Source organism: Haemaphysalis longicornis, unplaced genomic scaffold (assembly GCF_048455015.1).
Source record: "Haemaphysalis longicornis isolate Haplotype H1 unplaced genomic scaffold, Haemaphysalis longicornis Haplotype H1 scaffold_1, whole genome shotgun sequence".
Lineage (NCBI taxonomy): Eukaryota > Metazoa > Arthropoda > Arachnida > Ixodida > Ixodidae > Haemaphysalis > Haemaphysalis longicornis.
In genome coordinates this window covers 396,501,758-396,522,925 of record NW_027526203.1, presented here as the reverse complement: position 1 = coordinate 396,522,925, position 21,168 = coordinate 396,501,758, and the positions used below count along the sequence as shown (strand labels likewise).

Below are 21,168 nucleotides of genomic sequence, written 5' to 3'. Positions count from 1 at the left end.
TTGAACCTCGTTATAACGAACATTGATATAGCGAATTATCGGCTATAGCGAACAAAATACAAGCTTTGGTTGGTCACGCTTTATTTCAATGACACTTATTCTTTTATAACGAAACTGAAACCGTGAGATCCGCGCGAGATATCGGATATAACGAAGGAACGTTTGACCAGGAGGCAAAGAAGCTACCTGAAAAAAAAAAAAAAAGTAGTCCGAAACTGCAGAAGTATAAAGGCCCTTTTGTTCGTGGACACTGTGCAAAAATTTATCCTGTTCAGTGCTGTGAGTAGACACCAGACGGAGATCACATCCTTCGTCAAATAAATAAGGACGCAGGCCTATTTTGTAAGGTGATCTTTGTTCTGTTGTATTTTCACATACTCATGTTTTGGTCCCGGTTGAAATGCGACGAGAAAGTTAAGGGTTGCCTTGTTTATAGTGGGTACGAAGCCTTTAAAAATGCATTTTTGTATCAAGTATTTGTGCGCGATCCAGATTGTTGATTTGTTATAGCCGATTTCAACATCTACTGTTACAACGAATATCGGTTATAACGAACTACTTTAAAGTCTCTATACTACTTCGTTATAACGAGGTTAGACTGCATTTGCCATTTCCAAATGTGCGACCCCTTTAAAACAAATGATGAAATGACAAACGTTTCCACCCTTCGGGTGTGGGCCTTCGCCGTTGCACAGTGGAGAACTCTTGTTGCCTCATTGCTCCTATAAAGCCACAGCGAGGGAAGGGCAAAGTCGTTCCATATCGCCTGCAGGCTGCCGAGAATGTGACATTTCGTTTGGTCAGCCCTGCACTCTGTTCGCGCTACCAGCAACAACATACGATTGTTACATTGCTTCCAAATCCTTTTGCCTATTGAGACTACAAAGAGCGCGTCGACAGTGTTTTGATTGCTGGCGGAAAAAGTGCATGAGTGGTATGATGTTGATGGCGCGTGAAAGAAAAAGGTCTGAGTATCATTGACTGCGCAATATAAACAACGGATTGGAGAACCGTTTTGTTGTGAACGTGTTTATTTTTTCGGTTCAGTGCCGGTTCGACACCCTGATATATATAGGACTGGGTAATATTTTCAGCACATCTGAGAGCTGCTAAAGGCAGAGGCGCTCATAATTATTTCGGCTACCAAAACCAAAATTGCTTTTAAACTGACATTTGTTTGTAATGTTTAAAACATACCTTGTATATGCGGGAAAGTTTTCCGGGATTTTCACTGTCACGTGGGTGGCTTTTGCCAGATTATGCAGCATTTAGTAATTTCGCAGGAAATTCAAGGCTTGTGCTTTGTCAGGACATGTTCAGGCAGCCTTCTTCGGTTTCTTCCATTTTACAAAAGCCTTCCCTCCTTCTGTCATTTTCCTTGTGTCTGACAGAGGCTTACTATCCATGCCTTCAGCGTTTTTATACCTTGACATCGAACACGTGGCGCCCCAGATATTGCAGGCGTAAAAATCGGACAGTCGCCACATCAAAAGCTTTTTCCTCGCTGTTCTCCATATCGAGGTATTTTCGTATGGGAGGCATAGATATTCGATCGAGGCAGGCTCAGTAATTTATTATAGCGTGTATTATAGCACCCAAACATGTCTTTAGTAATATATGGTCATCGTCAATATGGTCACGCCCCAGTATGGAGGAAATTTTCAGCGACGGATTGGCCATCATGCCATCCTTCGCCGTTAAAACAAGGCTTGCGAACTATGAATAGATTTTAAGGGACGCATTAAATAAATCCAGGCATCTTTATTACCCGCCGCAGTGGCTCAGTGGCTAAGGACGCTGTGCTGCTGAGCCCAAAGACTAGGGTTCGATCCCGATCGCGGCGGCTGTTTTTAAGTCGCAGGCGGAAGACGAAATCGCCCGTTAGTCGAGATTTCGGCGCACGTTTAAGATCGCCTGGTGGTCAAAATTAATCCGGAGCTCCAGCCTCCACTACGGTGCGCCTCATAGCTGAGATGCAGCATCGCGCGTAAGGCGCCAGAGTTTAGACATAGCTAGGCATTTCTATACCTCGTCAGTAGCTCTAGACAAAGAAAAAAAACCTTCCCGCTCAAGGAGCGACCGTCTCTTGACCACGGCCTGAGTATTTACACCACGCTGATAATTTGCATCGCTTTCTCGATGAGGACCCACCTCGCGCGCGCCGGGGGAATTCATGCGTTGAGAGCAGGGGGAGCGCGGGCAACTCCGAATTCCGGCAAGAGAAAGGAGGGAGAGCGGGCCGGTGAGAAAAGCGTTGGTCGAACCACGGGAGGTGCGAGGACGAGGAAACCCCCGGGGAAGAGCGTTGCGAAGCGGCAGCCTTCGCAAGACGGGAGCCGGCTTGCGAGAAGGACAACCTCCTCTCTACTCAGCTGTTCCGTCGTCCGCGCGCTTTTGGCCTCGGCGGGATTGTCGGCAGAGAGAGACCCGGCAGTGCTCGTGCTGCGGCAGTCGCTCGCCTACCTGGGGATGCCGGCTTTTTTCCCGCACTCCTGCTAGACCCACGAACACTCATCTTGGCTTCTTCTCATTTCGCCGACTATTGTAAGTACAAACTCCGTCCTTTTTGCAGAGCAAGCGTCGATATTTTTTAGCGCCAAAACTGTTTTCTTAGGAGGCAGCCCGAGCTGCGAGCACACGACATCGGTGTTACGTTGGTCCGTCTCTGAGCAATTGTGCGTTTCCGCTTTGTGCATGCTGGCTGAGTGTAGTTTCATCAAGGTTTTCTGCGAATTGCGTGGTAATGTGATTGTTTTATTGAGCTTGAGCTCATAGCACAATTTGGCGCGATTACGAGTGCTGACTGGTCGCGCGTAACCGCGCCAAAAATCCTGGCGGCGGTGGGGGGCTTATCCGGCTTTTCCCGCCTTCGCAGGTTTTTCGGATGGAATACTGACCCACTGACTTCAGAAGACAACATGGCTAGGAAAACGTGAGTTCCAGAATCAATTTAGAAGTTGTTTTAGGCGAGAATGACTGTGTTACGTGCCGTATTCGCGGGTGGGTTTGGCGGCAACTTGCACTCTTGGCTGATCCGGTTCCATCGGTCTTTTCAGCACTAAATCGACCCGGTCAAAGCGTCCCCGTGAAACTCTAAATCCTGTTATACTTCGGAAGAAACGACGAGCACCGGAGATGGCTGAGGTTAGTAAATTTTGCACTACTTTGTCCTCGTACAAGGCTTACATCGTTTTGGGAAGGGAGGGGGGGGGAGAAAAAAATCGCGGGGCGGTGCTACATTTTGGCGGTCAACGGAGCCCGGTATTCTGGCGCAAGTTTTTATTGGAGTGTTTTATGCTGCACTGCGTACGAAATTAATGTTAAGTACACTCTCTATTAGTTCTCCGTAAAATAATTTGTCTGAATTTTGGTTTGAAATAGGTTTTTGCGTCCTACCATATTTCAGGACCAATACAATAAGGGTCAGGCCTTTCGCTAGTCGTTGGTTTTTTTTTTCCCGCGCGTATTGTGTTGCATCGCTGCATTCTGCAAATAAGTCTTAATTTGTTGGTCAGCGTACTGCTGTGTGATTATTTACGTACGAAATATAAGATTTTGAGCTTTAACGACGCCCTTTGTGTTGCGCCATGCCGACTTTGCATTAGGTGCATGCATATTTTGGATTTTTCGCGTTAGTGCTCGTCTTGTTGTTTGCACAGTGCCGTGAAAAAGTCACACTATCATTAGAATTCGGAAATTATTTGGTAGCACTACTTTGCCGCTTGCGTGGCCTATGAAGCGTCGTCATAACGGCGGCTACATCACCCGTGTTCACCGGTTACTGCGCAGCACTTTAGCCCAGCTAAGACACTTTCTGACCTCTCGCCGAACGATAATATCGGGGGAAACGTGCAGTTATGTGTGCGTTTTGTAATGTCTCATAAATTCTGATTTTCGGACCGGCTTGGCGGTAGCGGCATTACTGTGTATGTGGTCAGATATGTTGACAAAGTACGCCCGGCCTCACAAGTTTCTCAAATGCACTTGGTCGCGCTTCATGCAGGAGTGAAGGTGTGAATAATATTGATTTGGTGTGTAGCAGTTTTTATTGCCTCTGTGGCTACTTCGATTTTGTCAACAGTTTTGTGAAGCCGTGCTTGGCAGGGTATTGATATCCATTCTTACTTTACTTAGCTGTTCCACTATTACTTTTTTATGCAGCATAAAATCTGTGTAGCTCCAGGAAAATAGTAGGCCTTATAAAGTTGTGAAGCCAGTTTTCGCTTACAAGCCCCAGTAGGTGCTTCAGCATTTTGTTGTGCTTGCGTAACGCAGGAAGTGCCCCCATCGAGCGTCGAGGGAGGATCATCGGCCACCGACTCGTCTTTTGGAAGCCCTAGCCGCAGCTTTCGAGAATATTTTGGTGGTAGCAGCACACCAAAAAGCTACAGCCAGTTCCGTGGCATTCACAGTCTTCCAACCCCTGAGCCCCGAACAAATCGCAATTCCCCACTTCCCCAGTTTTCCTGGGCTGACCAGGAAAATGTGTGGGGACTGATGGTTCGCAAGGACCTCATCTATGTCCACAGTGAAACCGTGCTCGAGCGGCATCCGGCCCTGCAGCCACGGATGCGTGCCATTCTTCTGGACTGGCTGATTGAGGTGCGATTTCTGCCTCTGCATCCGGGGGCACCTTTCAACGTGCCAGCTGAATAAACTAGCAAGCAAATTTCAGCACTCACTTCGGTGTCTAGCAGTTTGAAAGCAAATCGTGTGTCTTTAGGACATTGAAATGTTGCACTTTTTCAAGACCCTGAATAGATTTTAAAAACAAACCAGTTTGTGACTGTAGAAGAGCTTTGGGCATCCTTCTTACCTGTCTGCCTTCTGCTAAGCTTATGCAACTTGTAGTGGAAGGTCACTGTGGTGTTTAAACCACTTTTATTTGAAGGTTGCTGCCTTCCAAGTGGGCAGCATGTTCTGCTGTACTACATCACTGCGTTAGCAGTTTGCCTGCCCGTTTTCAGGGTACCAAAGAAAAGTTTTTCTCAATGTGTGTATGCAGGTTTGTGAGGTCTACAGGCTGCACAGGGACACCTACTATTTAGCTCAAGACGTCATTGACCGCTACCTCGCCAAGTCTTCTGACCTTCCAAAGAACCAGCTTCAGCTGCTTGGCATCACAGCTTTGTTTCTGGCTGCCAAAATGGAGGTAAGGCCACTGAGCCTCATCGTGGTGCTTGCCGAGCTATGGGCCTTTGTTGCATGACAAAAATGGCTGTTGTCGGGCCAGTTGTGACTGGCTGCTTGCATGCATGAGTAACCTCTGTCAATGCAACAAGACACCTGGTTCAGGGTGGTTCAGCATTAAACGCTGCAATTTTGAGGAGCCGTAATTTGTATACTGTTTACTATTGGGGGCCTTGCAGCTTCTATTGTAGGTTTCTACTTTTTTTTTTGGCAGTGGCAATAATGTCTTTACTGGAACTGTGTGTCACCATGGCATTCCTCATAGCCCATGGTTTGGCACATAGGTCCTCGCATTACTGTGATGGTGCCAGTTCTATAAGACTGGAAGTGTTATACCCGTGCTACATGAGCGTTTCGAAGGCCTTTGAATCGAATTTCGTTTGACTCAAATGGCACCTTTGAGCTGCTACATGGTATTTTTTAAAGCCATTTGGTTGAAAATGCATTTGAGTCAAAGGACCACGACAACCAACCTTTGAAAATCACAAAAGCCTTTGAAACGCGAATGCTTGTACTCTCGCAGTTTCTGCATGCCGTATTTACAAAAATAATTATTTATGAGTAAAACTTGGTTTTATAGTGCACAATCTTTATAGTTTTTCACTTGTTTTTGTGTTCTATCTCTTGATCTACGATTGAAAGGTAACTCGGTACTCTCAACACTGGTGGTGTGCAAAAAAAAAAAAAAAGCTGCCTGTTTTGCGTGGGTTTGTAGGCTGTTATCAATTTTTTCACTAATAATTGTGTTGGTTGGCCCAGTTTACCTCTAAAATTAAATTTTAAGTGAAGTTACGAGAACGAAACCGGGCAGCAGTGGCGACATCAAAACATGGCTGGTGAACACTGAAACTTTCCAACTGCCTTTGAGAATTGTCGTGCAGATCTGCGGAACTCGTTGTTCGAATGGCATTTGAAATTTCTTAGGCCATTCAACTCAAATGTCCTTTCAAAGGCTTGTGTAGCGCAGGTATTTGTCTGTCTCTCTCTTTACAAAAAGTTATTTTGCATTGCCTTTCTGTTGTGCCTTTCAGGAAATCTATCCCCCAAAGCTGACTGAGTTTGCCTACGTCACTGATGGCGCCTGTCAAGAAAGTGAAATTCTTGAAAAGGAAATGTCAATTCTTGTGGTAGGTACTTTGCTTTTTATTTGACTTGATAGAAGTTCAGACTGGTTTTATTTCTCTTTACTAAGCCGATATTTCGATAGTGACCTGGTAAGCTACCAGTAAGAAAAGTCAGTGCTTTATGGAAAAAAAATTGCTACCTTATTTTAAAGCACATTTTAAAATGATTTTACTTGTGTGTGTGTGACTGGTGATGCCCGAAATGGTCATATGAATGGGTGGCTGCCAGTGAGTGCTGTAAGGCAGCAATTTCACTGGGATTGGTGTGGGTGCTAATTCAACATTTACTGCCTACAAATGGCTTCCTTGGTGATACTTTCTCTTTTTCATCGTTTTTAAGGTAGTAATTTGGTCCCTCCCTTCTGGAAAACTTCTGCTGAATTCCCATGTACCATTTTTTGTTCAGTACAGGGTGTATAGAATGGAGGGTGGCTTTTCAGCAAGGCAGGTCTGTGTACTGTGAAGCTTGCTTTCAGGGGCAGTTCGCAAGTGCCACGAACCGTCAGTGTGTAGTCTAATCCTTCACTTGAAAGTTTTCCATGGTCTTTCCTTCACCCGTTAGCAATAATGGCCTTTTATTTGCATTATCTTTTTATTATCATTTTATTGCATTATCATTTTATTTGCATTATCATTGCATTATCTTTTTATTTGCATTGCTTAGGCCCTCAATTGGGACCTGACACCAGTGACTGTCAATGGGTGGCTCAGCACATACCTGCAAATCTCTGCCGCACGGAAAGAAAAGAAAGGCAAAGGAGAGCAGAATTTCCTCTTCCCAGGATTCTCGGCCTGTTCTTTCGTCCAAGTTGCGCAGGTTTGTTTCTTGTCTCTCTCATGTTTTATAGTGGCCTATGTGTGCTAAGAGCGTAACTAACCTGTCACGATATCTTATTGCAGTTGGTGGACCTATGCATGCTGGATGTAGACTGCCTGCGATTTACATACAGCGTTCTTGCTGCTTCCGCAATTCATCACATGATATCCCCGAGCGTGGCATCGGCTGTCTCTGGTAAGTCCACACTCTTTCCGCATTAATTCCAGAAGCAAGAAGTATACTGTGTAACTTCGTAGCACTTTCAGTGGGGAAAAATTTATTTGGCCACCAGCTTTAAGAGCTGTTACAATGCAGCTGCAATGTTGTGAGCGAAAAACACTGTGCAACAAACCAGCAAAGTCTGCTCACGCAGATGACTCGGAAGTTGACATCCTCCTTTCCCCCTTGTGCCCGAAACAGCACCTGTGGAGGAGCGCTGTTCATGTGATTTGCTGATGTCAGGTGGCCTTTGGCACTTGCTCTTGCAACTGATGTGGAGGTGTTGTGAAAGGCGTACCAGCACGTTCACATTTTCCTACCGAAAGGAATAGGAATATTTCTCGGCAAGCTGCTGCATTGTTACATCGTTGGCTAATTATCACCGTACCTGTGCTGTCATCTTGCATTTCATTGTGCAGTTCCGGATGTTTTATCATGACATCCAGAATAGCTATAAAGGTTCAGATAGGAGTTTTACGTGCGCAAGCTGCACTTGGGATATGAGACGCACGGTATTGAGGTGTGCAAATTAATTTAGGCTGCCTGGAATCATGCATGTATTGATTTCTTGACACTTTTTTTTTTTTTTCCTATCGAAACACTGCTGTGGAATCAACCCTGCAGCCTCTTGGTCAGTAGCACAAGGCCTTAGCCATTAAGCACCTACCTGTGTTGGGTCAACATCTGAAGAATGATCCAAAGTTTATGCAAGGCGTATCTTATGTGCCTAAAAATTTTAACTGTAAAAAACATTCTTGACAGCTGATTCTGAGGATTTTTATAGCATTATTTCGGGCCTGTTAGGTGGACCTATGTAAACTGTATGCACTATGGGTATTTTGTGTGCAGTTTGGAAAAAAAGAAGTGCATCAAAGAACTTGTTTGCTACCTGGTGCCCGTTTATAATAAATATGCAGTCGAGCCCACTTTAATGATCTTGACCGTCACACTGGACTTGTCTGTTACATCTGAAGTGCATTATAAGTGTAATAAGCGTTTGAATTGTCATTGAGGCTGTTTCGCTTCCCGGTTGAAGGGTCGGCATTGATCTTGGAGCTCAGGATCTTCTCTCTGTCTTTTTGTATAGATTATCGGCTTTTAAAGATCGTACTTAGCCAGGTCAGTTTTTTTTTGCTGCCCGCATAAGATCATTTACAATGCAAAAAAAGCAACCAATGACACCTCAGTGGCACACAATGCTTTTCGGCTTCATGGCACACATTTCAGGTTGCTTTCTCCCTCTCTCTCTCCCTCTCCCTCTCTCTCTCTCTCTCTCTCTCTCTCTCTCTCTCTCTCTCTCTCTGTTCCCCGTCTTCGCCCCCCCCCCCCCCCAACATTTTTCTGTCGCCTGAACAGGAGAGGAAAGTGTGAATGAGCATGAATAGAAATGCTGACATTCATGCGTAGCAAACTTTGGGACCCTTCAAAATCCATTCCGCCGATTTGTTCGCCCGTAAACAGGCTGGACGGAAGAAACGCATGTGCCCCACAGGTGTTGGCATAGTGCCAACGCCAACATTTTGCAAGTTCGCCGTCGTCTCCCGTATTTTCTCCCCCTATCTTGCTTCACACCTCTTCCGTCATGTGCTCCCTCCGTCCGCCTGCAGAAGGAGGCATAGAACCCGCGATGACCGTGCCCTTTTTTGTTTACATTTCCTTTCTCTCTGGTGTTCTTTTTTTGCGTGGGGGGTGATCCCCACGCAGTTCATTTTACTCTTTGCATTCTCGGAAAGCTGATCAAATGGAGACTGCGAATGCCAGGTGCAGTTGCCGCTTGCTGTACCCGAGTTGCACCTCTGTGTCAGTTGAAACAAAACATCTGAAACAAAAGGCCATTGCCTCATTGCACGCTGTGACTGTCATGCCGCGTTCATGTGTTGTAACCAAGCGTTCGTTATAACAGCGGCCATTATAAGTGGGCCCAACTGTATAGCAAAGCTCTGGGTTAGCTAGAGTTAAGTTGCTTGGCCGCCTGACTGCTTGACATTTGTTGAGTATGTGGGTCGAAGTGGGATCAACAAAGCTTTAAGTGCACTGAATTGTAGTTATGTTTGTGAATGGCCATGTATTCAGACCTTTTAGTTGAAATATGCAACATGCTGTCTCGCGTGGTGAGTCGCAATGGCATTCATTGTCAGCTGCTGTCACATTCTCTGCAAGAATCCAAATGTGGTTAGAGCAATTCCGAGAATTGCTTGCAGCATGTCAAGTTGCTGCAATACTTTGTAATTTTAAACAAAAAATCGCAAAAGGTTTTTTTGTTTGCACTCAAGCAATTAATTCTCAGTGCACTGATGTGCTGTGACTGGCCGAGTAAAAGCCTTGGTAGATTCATCATCACAACAATTATTGTAGGTTTGAAACGATGCAAAATGAAACCTTATTGTGCTTTCATGAGAATTGTACCTGGCTACACAAGTTAACAGTTTATCAGCACAAATGTTCATCACTTGCAAGTCGCACCAAATTGTTTTGTTGCTGCGGCTCTTAAGGCAATTACCGTAAAAACCCGCGTATAATACGAGGTGTATTTCGGGGACAGCAAAATCAGAAAAAAAGTTTTCATCCGCATATAATACGAGGTAAAGAGCACAGAAAACATTTATTTGCACTGCAGTTACCTTTACGTCATTGTCAGTTTTCGCTGGCACTGTCTCCCGACGTCCGTTCAGTCATCGTCAGGTTCGCTGCCGCTGTCTCCTGAAGTTGCCTTGTTGGAAATGTCTTCCCACAGAAAGTGGTCCTCAGTGCCATCAAGGGCGTTCGAAATGCCGCATTTCTTAAAAGTGCGACTGACGAGCTCCTCTGGGATGCTGGCCCACGCATCCGCGATTCAGCCACAAAGCACCGCTGGAGAAGCCCGCGTCAGCCATCCGGTAGCTGTCACTTACGGGTCTCCTGACTTCATCCACTCTTGGTAGCAGGACCTGATGGAGTCTTTGAAAGGCTTGTTGATGCAAACGTCTAACGGTTGCAGCTGGGATGTCATTCCTCCTCAAATGTCAATGAGTTCGATGCGGGGTTCGCGCAACAACTTCTTCACGGAATCGGCCAGGTGGCAGCGAAAGGCGTCCAACACGGGCACTGACGGGAACCCACAACAGTGCTCCAGGCCGCCGACACCACACAGGCTTTATCCAGTCAAGCACCAGTTGCTTTCTCCACCCGCAAATGCTGCCTTCAGGGACGCCGGACTGCTGTCCTGCGGTGCAATTCCTGATGGTCTCGGCACATAAAATAACTTTTCTTTTAATTGCTGCCGAATACTGCCTTCGTGCACCCGACATCGTGATAGACTTGCGGTGAACGTGCCGATCCTTCGCGTGGTGGAAACAATCAAAATGACGCCGGCTGAAAGAAGCAGCAGCCAGCTAACGCCACCGCAAGATGGCCCACCCTCCGCAGAAGCCGAAAGTGCAAATTTTCGGCTGAAAACTTTGGGATCCACATATAATATGAGGCACAAATTTTACATAGTAAAATTTGGAAAGAAACTTCGTGTTATACGCGGGTTTTTACGGTAGACTGAATCTGACGGGCTTTTTATTTCAGAACTTTGTTGTGAAGGTCACAAGAGTGATAGACATGTTCTAATCTGAGCATAATTGTTTGCAGGCTACAAGACTGTTGACCTGACTGACTGCATTGAGTGGATGGTGCCTTTTGTCACTGTTGTCAAAGAGGATTCGAAAGAAGGTTCTGGGACCCTTGCAAAGTCTGGACATGAGATACAAGTTCACCATGTCAACCTTCAGCTTCTGGTGAGTGCAGTCAGTGCTCCCGTGACTTGTAATGCTCTAATTCTGTTTTTGCCCCAAATATGAGCCCACAACTGTTGTCAGTGCATCGATTTTTTTTTTTTTTTTTCAGTCCGTGTAAGCGTTGTATTATATTGCCAATTTTTCATAAATATTCACTGTTGCTGGGTGTTGAAAACAGTTCACTATTAGGGTATGCTGCAAAAGTATGGCTCCAATTGCATTTTGAAGTTTGAGCCCGTACGTGGCACTGAGTGTGCTCTAGAAGGGGCTCCCACCTGTTATGGACGTTTAGCTCTATACTGCGTTCAAAAAACTAATAATAAAGGCCTCTGATGTATGGCTGTGCCATTGGGGAAGTGAGCATGCAAAACAAGACTGATTGTGGCACAAAACATGGCAGACATGTTCACAACTGTAAGGTAGAACTAGTGCTGCTGTGAACAAAATGAACAGTGTAATCAAGTAGGGAGGGAGGAGCTGCAAGCACAATGCTGTAAGCACATTTCCAAACCGGGAGGCACTGGCCTGTTCCCTGAAAGCTATAGCTGGCTTCCTTTCTCTGGCGATGCCGGCGAGGTGAAAGCTTAAAGGACGACACTTATGGAACTGTGTTTTGCTGCTTTTAGGAAAAGGTGCTGATCCTGAAGAAGTCTTCGGAACCCAAACGTGACAGAGTGGCCACGAGTGGAGCTGTGTTGGGACTCCTGACGCCGCCTTCTACCGCTGAATAGGCTGCTTGAGGGCAGCTGCCGCATGCTGTTCTGTGTTGGTTCATTTAGCTGCTGGCTGTCAAAGCTGGCTCGTCTCCAGCACGCCAGATCTCGTGCTGTGGACATGTAGCACATCATCTTGCAGAGCAAGGAAATGTAACCACAGTGTTGATGCACTTGCGTGTCTAGTCTCAATTGTCCAAGTTGGCCTTGTTGTGGCGGTTAATAGCTGTCGTACTTCTCGAAATGTAAATGCAAGTTACCTCTCGATATGCAAATAGTTTGGGCCAATTGGGGGCCCAGGTGTTGTCACTGACAAAGGCTGCAGAGGGTCAGCTTTTGCTGTTTGATTACTGCAGCTCGTTTAGTTTTTTGCAGTGTTGAGTTCAATTCCTCTAAGGGAACACGGGGCTTTTGTGAGACTGGAATGCCAGGCATTACAAATAACTCATTCCATGCCCTCAAAACATGTACATAACTGCACCAGTTCAGTGTATCATCTGTTGTTACAGTTCATTAGCCTGTGTGTGACTCTGTGAAAGTGATTTCGTGTCAAGCTTTTGTGTCGGCGTAAACAGCAAGCACCTGCAAGACGGGAGGCTTGCAATCAAAACCACGTCAACAGGGGAACTAAGCTGTTCACATCACGATTGTTTTCCCATCTGTGTTGGCGGCATTTTTTATTTGTGTGTCTAGTTTGTCAGGGTACACACATACGAGGCCATTTCACTGCCAGTGTTGTGAGAGTGACTTGTTTTATCCATAAATCTGTGCACTTCAGACTTCCTCGGGCCAGTATTACACCGAGTTTGTCAGTGAAAAAGAATGCCAATTTTTATACTCAGTTACTCAGTTGAGTGTGTGCGTGTGGGGCAGGTTTTCCTTTTTTATGGCCCAGTGCGTTCGTTCTGCCAGCAACATGTCCGTTCCACGTTAGTGCTCCGAGCTCTGTTCAATCCGTTACCAGATCTCAATGTTGACATGTCCAAGATCTCAACTGTAGTGCCATTCGGGCCGTGACTAAATTGCACGCACGTGCCTTGCTGACGTTGATGCTTGTCATGTTCATGCTGCCAGTATTTCTTGCCACTTTTTGTGCTTCCTTACTACATCGGACAAAAGCCTAGCAGTCTGCTGTGTTTCATGTTTCTTCCTAACCACGCTTTTCCTTGTGAGCTGTTAGGGCTTGGCGTACCTCTGTGTTGATAAATTTTGCCAAGTCATATTTCAGTTGTGTACATAACGCACATTCATGAATTTGCTCAAGTGACAAGTTTGTCAGCAGCCCGCATTGTATGCGCTTGTACACGAAAGCCGTTTATGTTAGTTTTTTACTTTTTCTTGCTTGAGCTAGGAGTGGAAGAAGTGGATCTGCATTTTTTTTGCTGCAAAATGAGTGAATTAAATTATGTATTTAAGGTAAGCTGTGGTGCTTGTGGCATTTCCACAGCTTCTATTTTTGTATCATTTTTTTGTACATGCATAAGGAGGGTTGGTACAAAGAGAAGTTGATGCAAAGACTTGTGTAACAATTAACAATGTGCAATAATTGACTTATTGCTGCTGGGGTTTCTGTGCTGTGTGGGTCTTTATGCATCTTCCAGTGCACCGTGTGTGTTTTGTCACGTGTGGGTCGTTACCCGGGTTCCCACCAATCTATCATTGTACAACGTGATGCGGGATCATTGCCATCTTGTCGGGTACAAATCCCTGGTGCCCACAGTGTTTTGTCAGTTATGTATACTTCCGGGGTCTTCTGGGTTGGCAGTTCAAGCACATTTTCCCCCTTGGAGTCATTTTGCTGTACCAATAGCCACATTTGTCGGGTACTGTGACTAGTAAACATGATTTATGGAGCTGATACTATTTTTTATGCATTTGAAATAAAGTCGTGATCTTCACACGTGTTTTTTTGCTGCCTGCACTTGGACACTGGCGAGGTGTTCTTGTAGTCTGCCAGGAATATGTGCAGCTGCTGCGTTTTGTAGTGTGCTTGAGCTGCTGGAAGCCTAACTTGGCAGTTTACTGGGCCATATAATTGATTGAGCATTATTAATGGGGACAAACTAGCATATGGCAGTTAATGGTAGTCTCAAGTACCAGTAGTTGCTATGGTTCATGGGAGATTGAGCATTTGGTTCCAGTTGAATCAGTCTCCCTCAACTTGTTTTTTGCCACTGCCGGAAGTGGCATGTCTGCACAGTGCTGCAAATAAACTGCTTTAAAATTGAATTGGCCAAGCTATACCACAGTTCTGTAGTTAGCTATTCAATGCATTTGAGGGTGCAGTTTTGATTGCAAGATAAAAGCTTGCCTCATTTTGACCACATAATCTAGTGCAAACGGTGTGTTGAGGCCAGTGAGTCATGTACACAGCTTTCGAGGTTGATGACATTGGCAAGGGATGTTGAATGGGCGTGGATAGGACTATCCTCAAGTGGTGGCACATCAAATGTCTAAAGCCCCCTTCTTCAGTAAAGGCCCCATCCTGCCCCCACTTTTTTAACATGCAAGATTTCCAGGGCTGGTCCCTATTTACTGTGTTTTATAGCTTTTGGCAAAATATATTCAGTTGACCATTGACAAATTGGGAGGGGGGGGGGGGGGGGGGAGGAGGGGAGCCAGGTAGATTTTTTGTGCAGAATGCGTGGAATGTTAGGGCCTTTGTGGCGTGGGAAAGTTAAAATAAACTACCCTAAAGCAAATCTTTGGGTGAGCTGGTATAATGAAAGTTGTGCACAGGGGGGTTGCAAGCTGGGCTAGTTCCTTCCTTCGTCTTTGTCAGAGTTCGCGCTGGTTTTATCCAAGAATATTGTGCACAGGGCTGCTGTGTGCTGGGACGTTGGCACAAGCATGGGTATGCGCAACATGAAAAGTGCCTGGGTTTTTATATACTTGCACACATTCGAGTGACTAGATACCATGAATGGGCTGCACCTTTGAAGGGTACAAGGAAGCTGGTCAAATGGTAACAGCAGCATAATATCGGGCAGCAGTCAAAGATGCAGGTTTGCCAGCATTTTGTCACTTGTATGGTCCCACAAGCTGCAATAAATAAATATTTGAATTAATAATTTTATGCTTTCACAGCAGCCAATGCACACTTTTGAAATTGTCTAATTTCCTTTTCACTAGACAATGTAAAAAATTTCATTTATACGTTTCAGTTCATTGATCGCAATTCCTTCTCCAGGGGTGAGCACACAGGATAATGATTTACACATAACTACAACTTCTATGTCTTAGAAATTCGTGATTGAAATAGTCAAAACATCTAACGAAACCCCATCTTAAGAATTTCCCAATCTAACAAACGAATTCAGATTCCCCGCAGGTTCCCTATATGGCTCAATGCTTTTATGAACTCGATTTAACAAAATAGATTCGGCGATATTCCCAATTTAACGAAGTATTTCAAGTAGCACACACATTTAGAAAAGGAGAATGTGTTTCGTAAAACCGCCATGAACATTACTGCGCCACATCATTGCGAACTGCTTTCAGCATGCTGGCTTTGTAGCGTGCCCTGCCGAGGCTGTATGGAGTTCCGCAAGACCTCAACACGAGCAAGAAGAAAAATCCCGCCAAGTTCCTGGGAACAGCCTGGTCTGCTTATTGAGGTGGCAGCAGATCTGAGCTCCCACGACTATCTGAGGGCCAACACGATGGGGGCTTTGAGCGACGAAGAAATCGTACAGTTAGTTTTGGGCGCACAAGATGTGTCCGAGGTTGCTGATGACCTGGAAACTGCTGAAGCTCCTGTGCCTGCTCCAGGCCAGGTGATGGATGCTACTGACTTGCTCAAGAACTTTGGTGGGGCTCCTCACGAAGGAACCGAGGACGCTCCTTCTGTGCCATCGACTATTTCAGGAGTAATTTCACTGCTACACGTGCCAGACACTGGCTTCTCCTCTGAATGGGCCATTTATTGCTGTCACATTGATACTCTTCTTAAACTTGGTGTTTGATATTGAGAGTCAGTGGCTCTACCTGACTGGCCATATTACGAAAGAGAGAGAGAAAGTTCTTCAGAGAAGAAAGCCGAGAGGTTTGCCAGAATCTCAACACCGACATGCTATTCGGCGGGAGAAGAGGTAAGGGGGGACAGAAAAGGCCCTATAAACAACAAAGCAGAAGAAAGACGAGAAAAAAAGACAGCATTCACATCGTGCGAACAATTCGATGAACATTCAGGCATTCACTTTGGCAATAAAGAGAGGCCCTGTGACGTATTAATAGGCAACATTTTTTGAATTCGCTAAGACTAGGTGATGCTGTATGTTTAGATGATGCTGTGCTAATTCAAGCTTCTTTTTTCATCCCCAGTGCAGTGATAACTGCCTTAGAAGGGGACTGGCCATTGCTTTTCTGCGATGTGCTATGCTTTGTTTCAGAATGGGATCTAACTGGAAGAACCACTTGGCCCAACTACAAGGGCTCTAAACATTATTTTTTCAATAATGCCAGCACTCACTGTGGCCACAGACAGAACATAACTGGTGGAAAATGCTTTTATTTCACCCATAATGCTTGCTTTATTGTTCAAATACCAACATATTTGCGAAAGACCAAGATGCATGAGGAAACACCAGTGGAATGAAGCATGTATCACATTTTCAAGCCACATGCTTGAAGCACAGCTTTAGGAAAATGGCTAAGCCCATCAAAATATTGTACAAACAACAAAAGAATGCTCACACCACTTTTTTTTCCCCCCAAGCTCCCAGAAAACTAAGCTTATTATGCATATTGCCAGTTCTTGGCAAATAAGACCTGATAAAGCCAAAAGCACCAAAGCTGCCCAACAAATACAGACGAGTAACAGAAATTTCCACTCACTCCTTTTGCTTGGTTCGCACTAACCTACCACTATTCGGGCCCCTTTGGCAGCAGGTAACGGATCGAGCAAGAGCATCTTTTGATTGCTGTTCACTCTCATTGGAAGTGGAGGGTCATTACATTCCAGGTACTCTGTGCACAGGCCACTGAACTATTCCTGCACAACCTGCTGATACAATTATCTGATACATCTTCAATTACTTTAGCTCTTCTGCAACTTAAAATTAGACCAAGGGCCTCACAGGTAAGCCAACAAACAAAGTGAAACACATTATAGCATGCTGCATGCAAGGACTCCCCATATATGGTGGACATTTGTCCAAGTCTGTGACCTCTTACGCCAGATTCCTTATAGTGAGGCCTGGGAACTTGCTAAGGGTGGGAATAGTTGCAGTCAACAATGAAAATTTTTGCAACAATGTAGGCTGGATTTGAATGCATTTTATTGTGAAACAATCGTTACCCAGGGCCACTAAATTTTATCCAGTGGCTCCGTCTTAACTTACTTCGACTTTGTCCCATCTGGCAGAGGGATTGGGCAACCGAGCTCTAAAAACAACCACTTGATGAGGAGGGAAAGTAAGTGGCGGGGATTGATTTGGATAGGTTGCTTGAGAGTGGTGGGGGGAAGGGGGTTCAGGAGACCTAGAAAAAGTTAAAGCAAACCGCCCCACTGATTCTGGAGAGTTTTGTGGAACGAGAACAGTGGAAAGCAAAGGCAAATATACAACAAAACAGAGAAAATCCCATAACAAACCTAAACCCATGGTGGGAGTAACTATGACTCTCCGAGTCATGCGAGTGGAAGTCCGAATGAATAGAACTGACCCAAATGGCCGGGGGTAGTGATGCACCCCTGTAATCAATTGTGGGAGGAGGCTGGGGAGTCAATGTCACGCGGTAATCACTACGCCAAGACGTACAGCACAATAGCCAAAGATGTATACTTCGGTACACAGAATTCCGCCAGGCTGGAAGGAGTTGCGTACCCCTGTAACTGGCATCTATATGCATTGATCCCATCCCACTGTGGGGGGGGGGTTCTGGCATACCTTGTAGCCAACTACTAAGGTCGAGGGTGCAGAGCTACTGACACGGTAGCAGGACTGTGAGTCTGGTGACCTTTAACTTCCACGAAGTTCCCGCAGAGAAACGGTGGATGCCCTAAGGGGATAAGCTAGGCTAACCTGGGCCACCCAAGGCTGCGAGGTGTTTTGCCCAGCACAGGTAGGGGTGGTAAATCATAAGGAACATAGTTCACTCAAGGAGACCAGCAAATGTGCAGCACCATTTTCAACTCGTGCTGTGCCAGTCACGGGTGTGCTATTTCCTGCCTATTCACCTACTGTGGATGTTATCTGTGAGCAGAAACAAACCAGCAGAACGACATTGCTTTTGAGTACTTTCATCTCCGAGACCCTTCAGGAATGTGCTTCTGTGGTTAGAGAAGTCACTGCACCCGACCTTCATCAGTCTTTATGATGAAAGGGAGGCCTGATCAATGAGGTGGATGGTGTAGCAGAACTGACAAATTCTCCCATAAAGTCCCATAGCAAAGCCTACACCCATCCTCACAAAGCAGCACTCCAGCTAGCTGACACTGTTTCACAACACTCTCCACATCGCTGAGGCAGTTTGCGTCAACTTATTACATAAAAAATAAATAATGGGTCCTGGAAATGCCAGCCCAAAGCTTAAATCATTAATAGATATATTACAATTTGTATACCCAGAACACTAGCACTATTTACAACATCACACATTTTAATTAAAAGAAGCAGTACACAGCCGTACAAGTTTCTAAGACATCGGTTCCACTCTCCAGCACTTGGACTAGTTTAGTGGGGACTAGTGTAGTACTATCCCTATATACCCTTTAACAAATATTGCTTTGATATGAGCTTCAAATGCACCTTTGCTTACTGACCCTAAACCATGCAACCACTACCACAGAGTCTGACTGAATTTTTTTAATTTGATGAGTTCATCCTAAGCTCCTGCTAAAACTGACATTTAAAATGATTCCTAAGGCAAAGCCATTATCAATACAGTCATAACATTGTATAAGATGCATTCACTTGAGAACCCGTAGTACAACGTGGAATTTCCAGTATCAACACGTATTTATAAAAACAGTACCAAACAATACGGTCAAGCCATTTCAAAAAGCCAGACAGCACAGGCAATGTGCTGTCAGTCCCAGCATCCACAATGCAGTGTATGTCATGGCACAAGTACAGCGTCCCACATAGCATGAACCAAGAAAAAACCAAAGGTAATCCAGACGGAAGTGCAGGAGAATTTGTTCATGACACTTGGAATGGTGTATTTATGCATACATCAATGCCGTGGTTTCACATTTCAAGCCAACGAGCATAGAGTGCATTTTTCGGCCAAAAAACTAGTGCAGTTGCCATCAGTGCAGGCAACAAACCACACTTCTCACACACTTTTGTAGGGCACCATATGCATTTTTTGACACTACACAACATTTGAAATGAAAAGTGGAGTTTTATATCTATTTTCAGTGGTTGAGCAGTTCGGTCACTCATCTTTGCAAGCCCATCATCCCTTGTTAACTAGCACATGAACCCTACTCACAATTTCATCCACACCAAATAGATCACAACACTTGGTGGCCCGTGCTATGCGAGGCACCCCGCATGTGAAAATATCGCAGTACTCTTAAGCATACTCCCTCCGTGTCCCACCCCAAAAATAAAGGAACCACGAGAGTTCAAGGCCATCTGCTGAAAAGGAAAGGTCAGAGAGGCATTTTTCGTATAAACGTATTGATCCCATTGACTGGAGGGCCTTCTCCAAAGATCACTGCGACCATAAAGTGCAGGGTGGTCCCACAAGTTCGGCACTTGGTCACATAAAGTTGCAACACAGGCATCTTGGCTCAAAACTAGTGAGGCATCTGTTGGGCTTGCTGTCTTCTAGTCAGAGGCTGCATCTCAAAGTGACACACCTCTTCGTCGCTGCCTTCCTCCTCTTCATTGCTGGCATTCAACAAATTTTGCTCTGACTCCATATGCTCGTGAACGCTTGTCTCTTCCGCTGGAAGAAATGCCACAAAGACAAAAGTCAATGCCACAGATCCACTATGTGTGTATTATTTAAAGCATTACAAAGCTTTCTTGCTAACGTAATTTGTGTATAAAATCAATACAATAAACTAAGGTATACAGCATTTGATTACCGTACCAGTATTTCAGTCAGCCACAAATCACACTCATCAGCATTTGATTTCAAATTTGGCATCACAGTTCCATTAAAAATAAAAGAAAAACATATCTCCACAGGGTGTTTTTGCAAATTTTGAAATGCAGAAAACCTGGGATGTTAAGACAACCCTGCACCTGAAACTGCTGAAGATTCAATGAAATCTAAAATTGCAGTTGGTAGCAAATGAAAAAAAAAAAAAAAATCTAGGAGTAAGGTGTTAAAATAACGAAAATCATGTTCGCAGTAATCAATATTAATTTTTAATGAAAGCACACATTTCTGTCTAATTTTACAGCCACTTAATATTGCTAGTAATAACATTTTTGAACTAACAAAATACGAAATCACACTGGCTCACAGCAAATTGCATAAACTTGTTATTTTTTTGTCTTTGTGCTTCCGTAAAGGACATGGACAGAGGAAAGCATATTTTACTAATGAACAACTAGTATTCTTGGAGGCAGTACTGCCATTATAATGCACCTGGTGTCAACGTCATCCCTGAAATACTATCCGAACAATGTGGCTGTGTGATAACTAGGTGCTGCCTAGTTGAAAGCCTTATAACTAAGACTGTTCTACAGTTTTGCAAAGGGTGTTGATGGGGCAGAACATATTGGGACAGGTCATGCACTTCCAGGACACCAAAAGAATTAAGAGAGATCCTGCAGACGAGATCACTAATGCACCACATGATGCTGGTGAATAGCGTACACCCTGATCTTTCGAAGCTTTTGAGTGTGCTCAAACAAAATGCGATAAAAGCCAACATGTACAAGAAAGTGATACTTGGTTAAGATAGTCAAAATAAACATTAGGCATTAGCACATTCATTATAAGAGGATGTGATGCTATTTGTTTCAACTTTTATCTCAGGAAACCTGCAAGAATTTGGATGTCAAAACAGAGGGAAATTCTGCATCTCATGGTTCACAGTTTACACACGTAAGTAAAAATAGTATAAAAAAAAAAGGCAAAGACCCGAAATGCAAAAACCAAAGGTCTATTTACTTAATTTCATGTAAAACTTCTCCAGCTTAAAACAGGGACGAATCTAAGGGTGTGGTTCACCCTTGAAACACCTAGTGAATGAGCCCTGGTAAGCCAATACTGATACCAACACACGCTACCTGACCCCATCCTAAACCATTCCACCACCCCAAGTGGTGAATCTGGACCAGCTGTGGGCACCCCAATGCAATGCCAAGGTCAAAGCAAGAGGTTTAAGAAGGCACCGCAAAGCCCAACAAAGTATGCAAAGAGGAAGCTTCTAGAGA

At 44.8% G+C, this 21,168-nt stretch overlaps 2 protein-coding genes across 6 annotated transcripts in view; one reads left to right on the top strand and one right to left on the bottom strand.

Moving 5' to 3' along the window:
- The first annotated feature begins 2,377 nt into the window (after positions 1-2,377).
- On the top strand, positions 2,378-13,722 carry Cyce (cyclin E). Its single transcript, XM_077686705.1, has 10 exons — positions 2,378-2,544; positions 2,876-2,932; positions 3,057-3,144; positions 4,276-4,602; positions 5,006-5,152; positions 6,222-6,317; positions 6,979-7,131; positions 7,215-7,326; positions 10,966-11,111; positions 11,738-13,722. The coding sequence occupies exons 2-10, from the start codon at positions 2,919-2,921 to the stop codon at positions 11,840-11,842; spliced, it is 1,188 nt and encodes a 395-aa protein (XP_077542831.1). The 5' UTR covers positions 2,378-2,544; positions 2,876-2,918; the 3' UTR covers positions 11,843-13,722.
- A 2,596-nt stretch (positions 13,723-16,318) lies between these two features.
- The window catches only part of LOC144155337 (solute carrier family 35 member C2), a 57,426-nt gene continuing 52,576 nt past the window's right edge, over positions 16,319-21,168 (bottom strand). For 4 of the 5 annotated variants that reach the window (XM_077686701.1, XM_077686700.1, XM_077686703.1 and 1 more), the window contains one exon: positions 16,319-19,723. In XM_077686701.1, coding sequence (XP_077542827.1) covers positions 19,673-19,723 — 51 coding nt within the window. In that variant the 3' untranslated portion in view covers positions 16,319-19,672. The remainder of the gene's footprint in view (positions 19,724-21,168) is intronic. The other variant, XM_077686704.1, reaches the window with a different exon arrangement.

Coding starts and splice junctions, on each gene's coding strand:
- Cyce (XM_077686705.1), top strand. Junction 3,145..4,275: donor GAGCACCGGAGATGGCTGAG/GTTAGTAAATTT, acceptor TGCGTAACGCAG/GAAGTGCCCCCATCGAGCGT. Junction 11,112..11,737: donor ATGTCAACCTTCAGCTTCTG/GTGAGTGCAGTC, acceptor TGCTGCTTTTAG/GAAAAGGTGCTGATCCTGAA.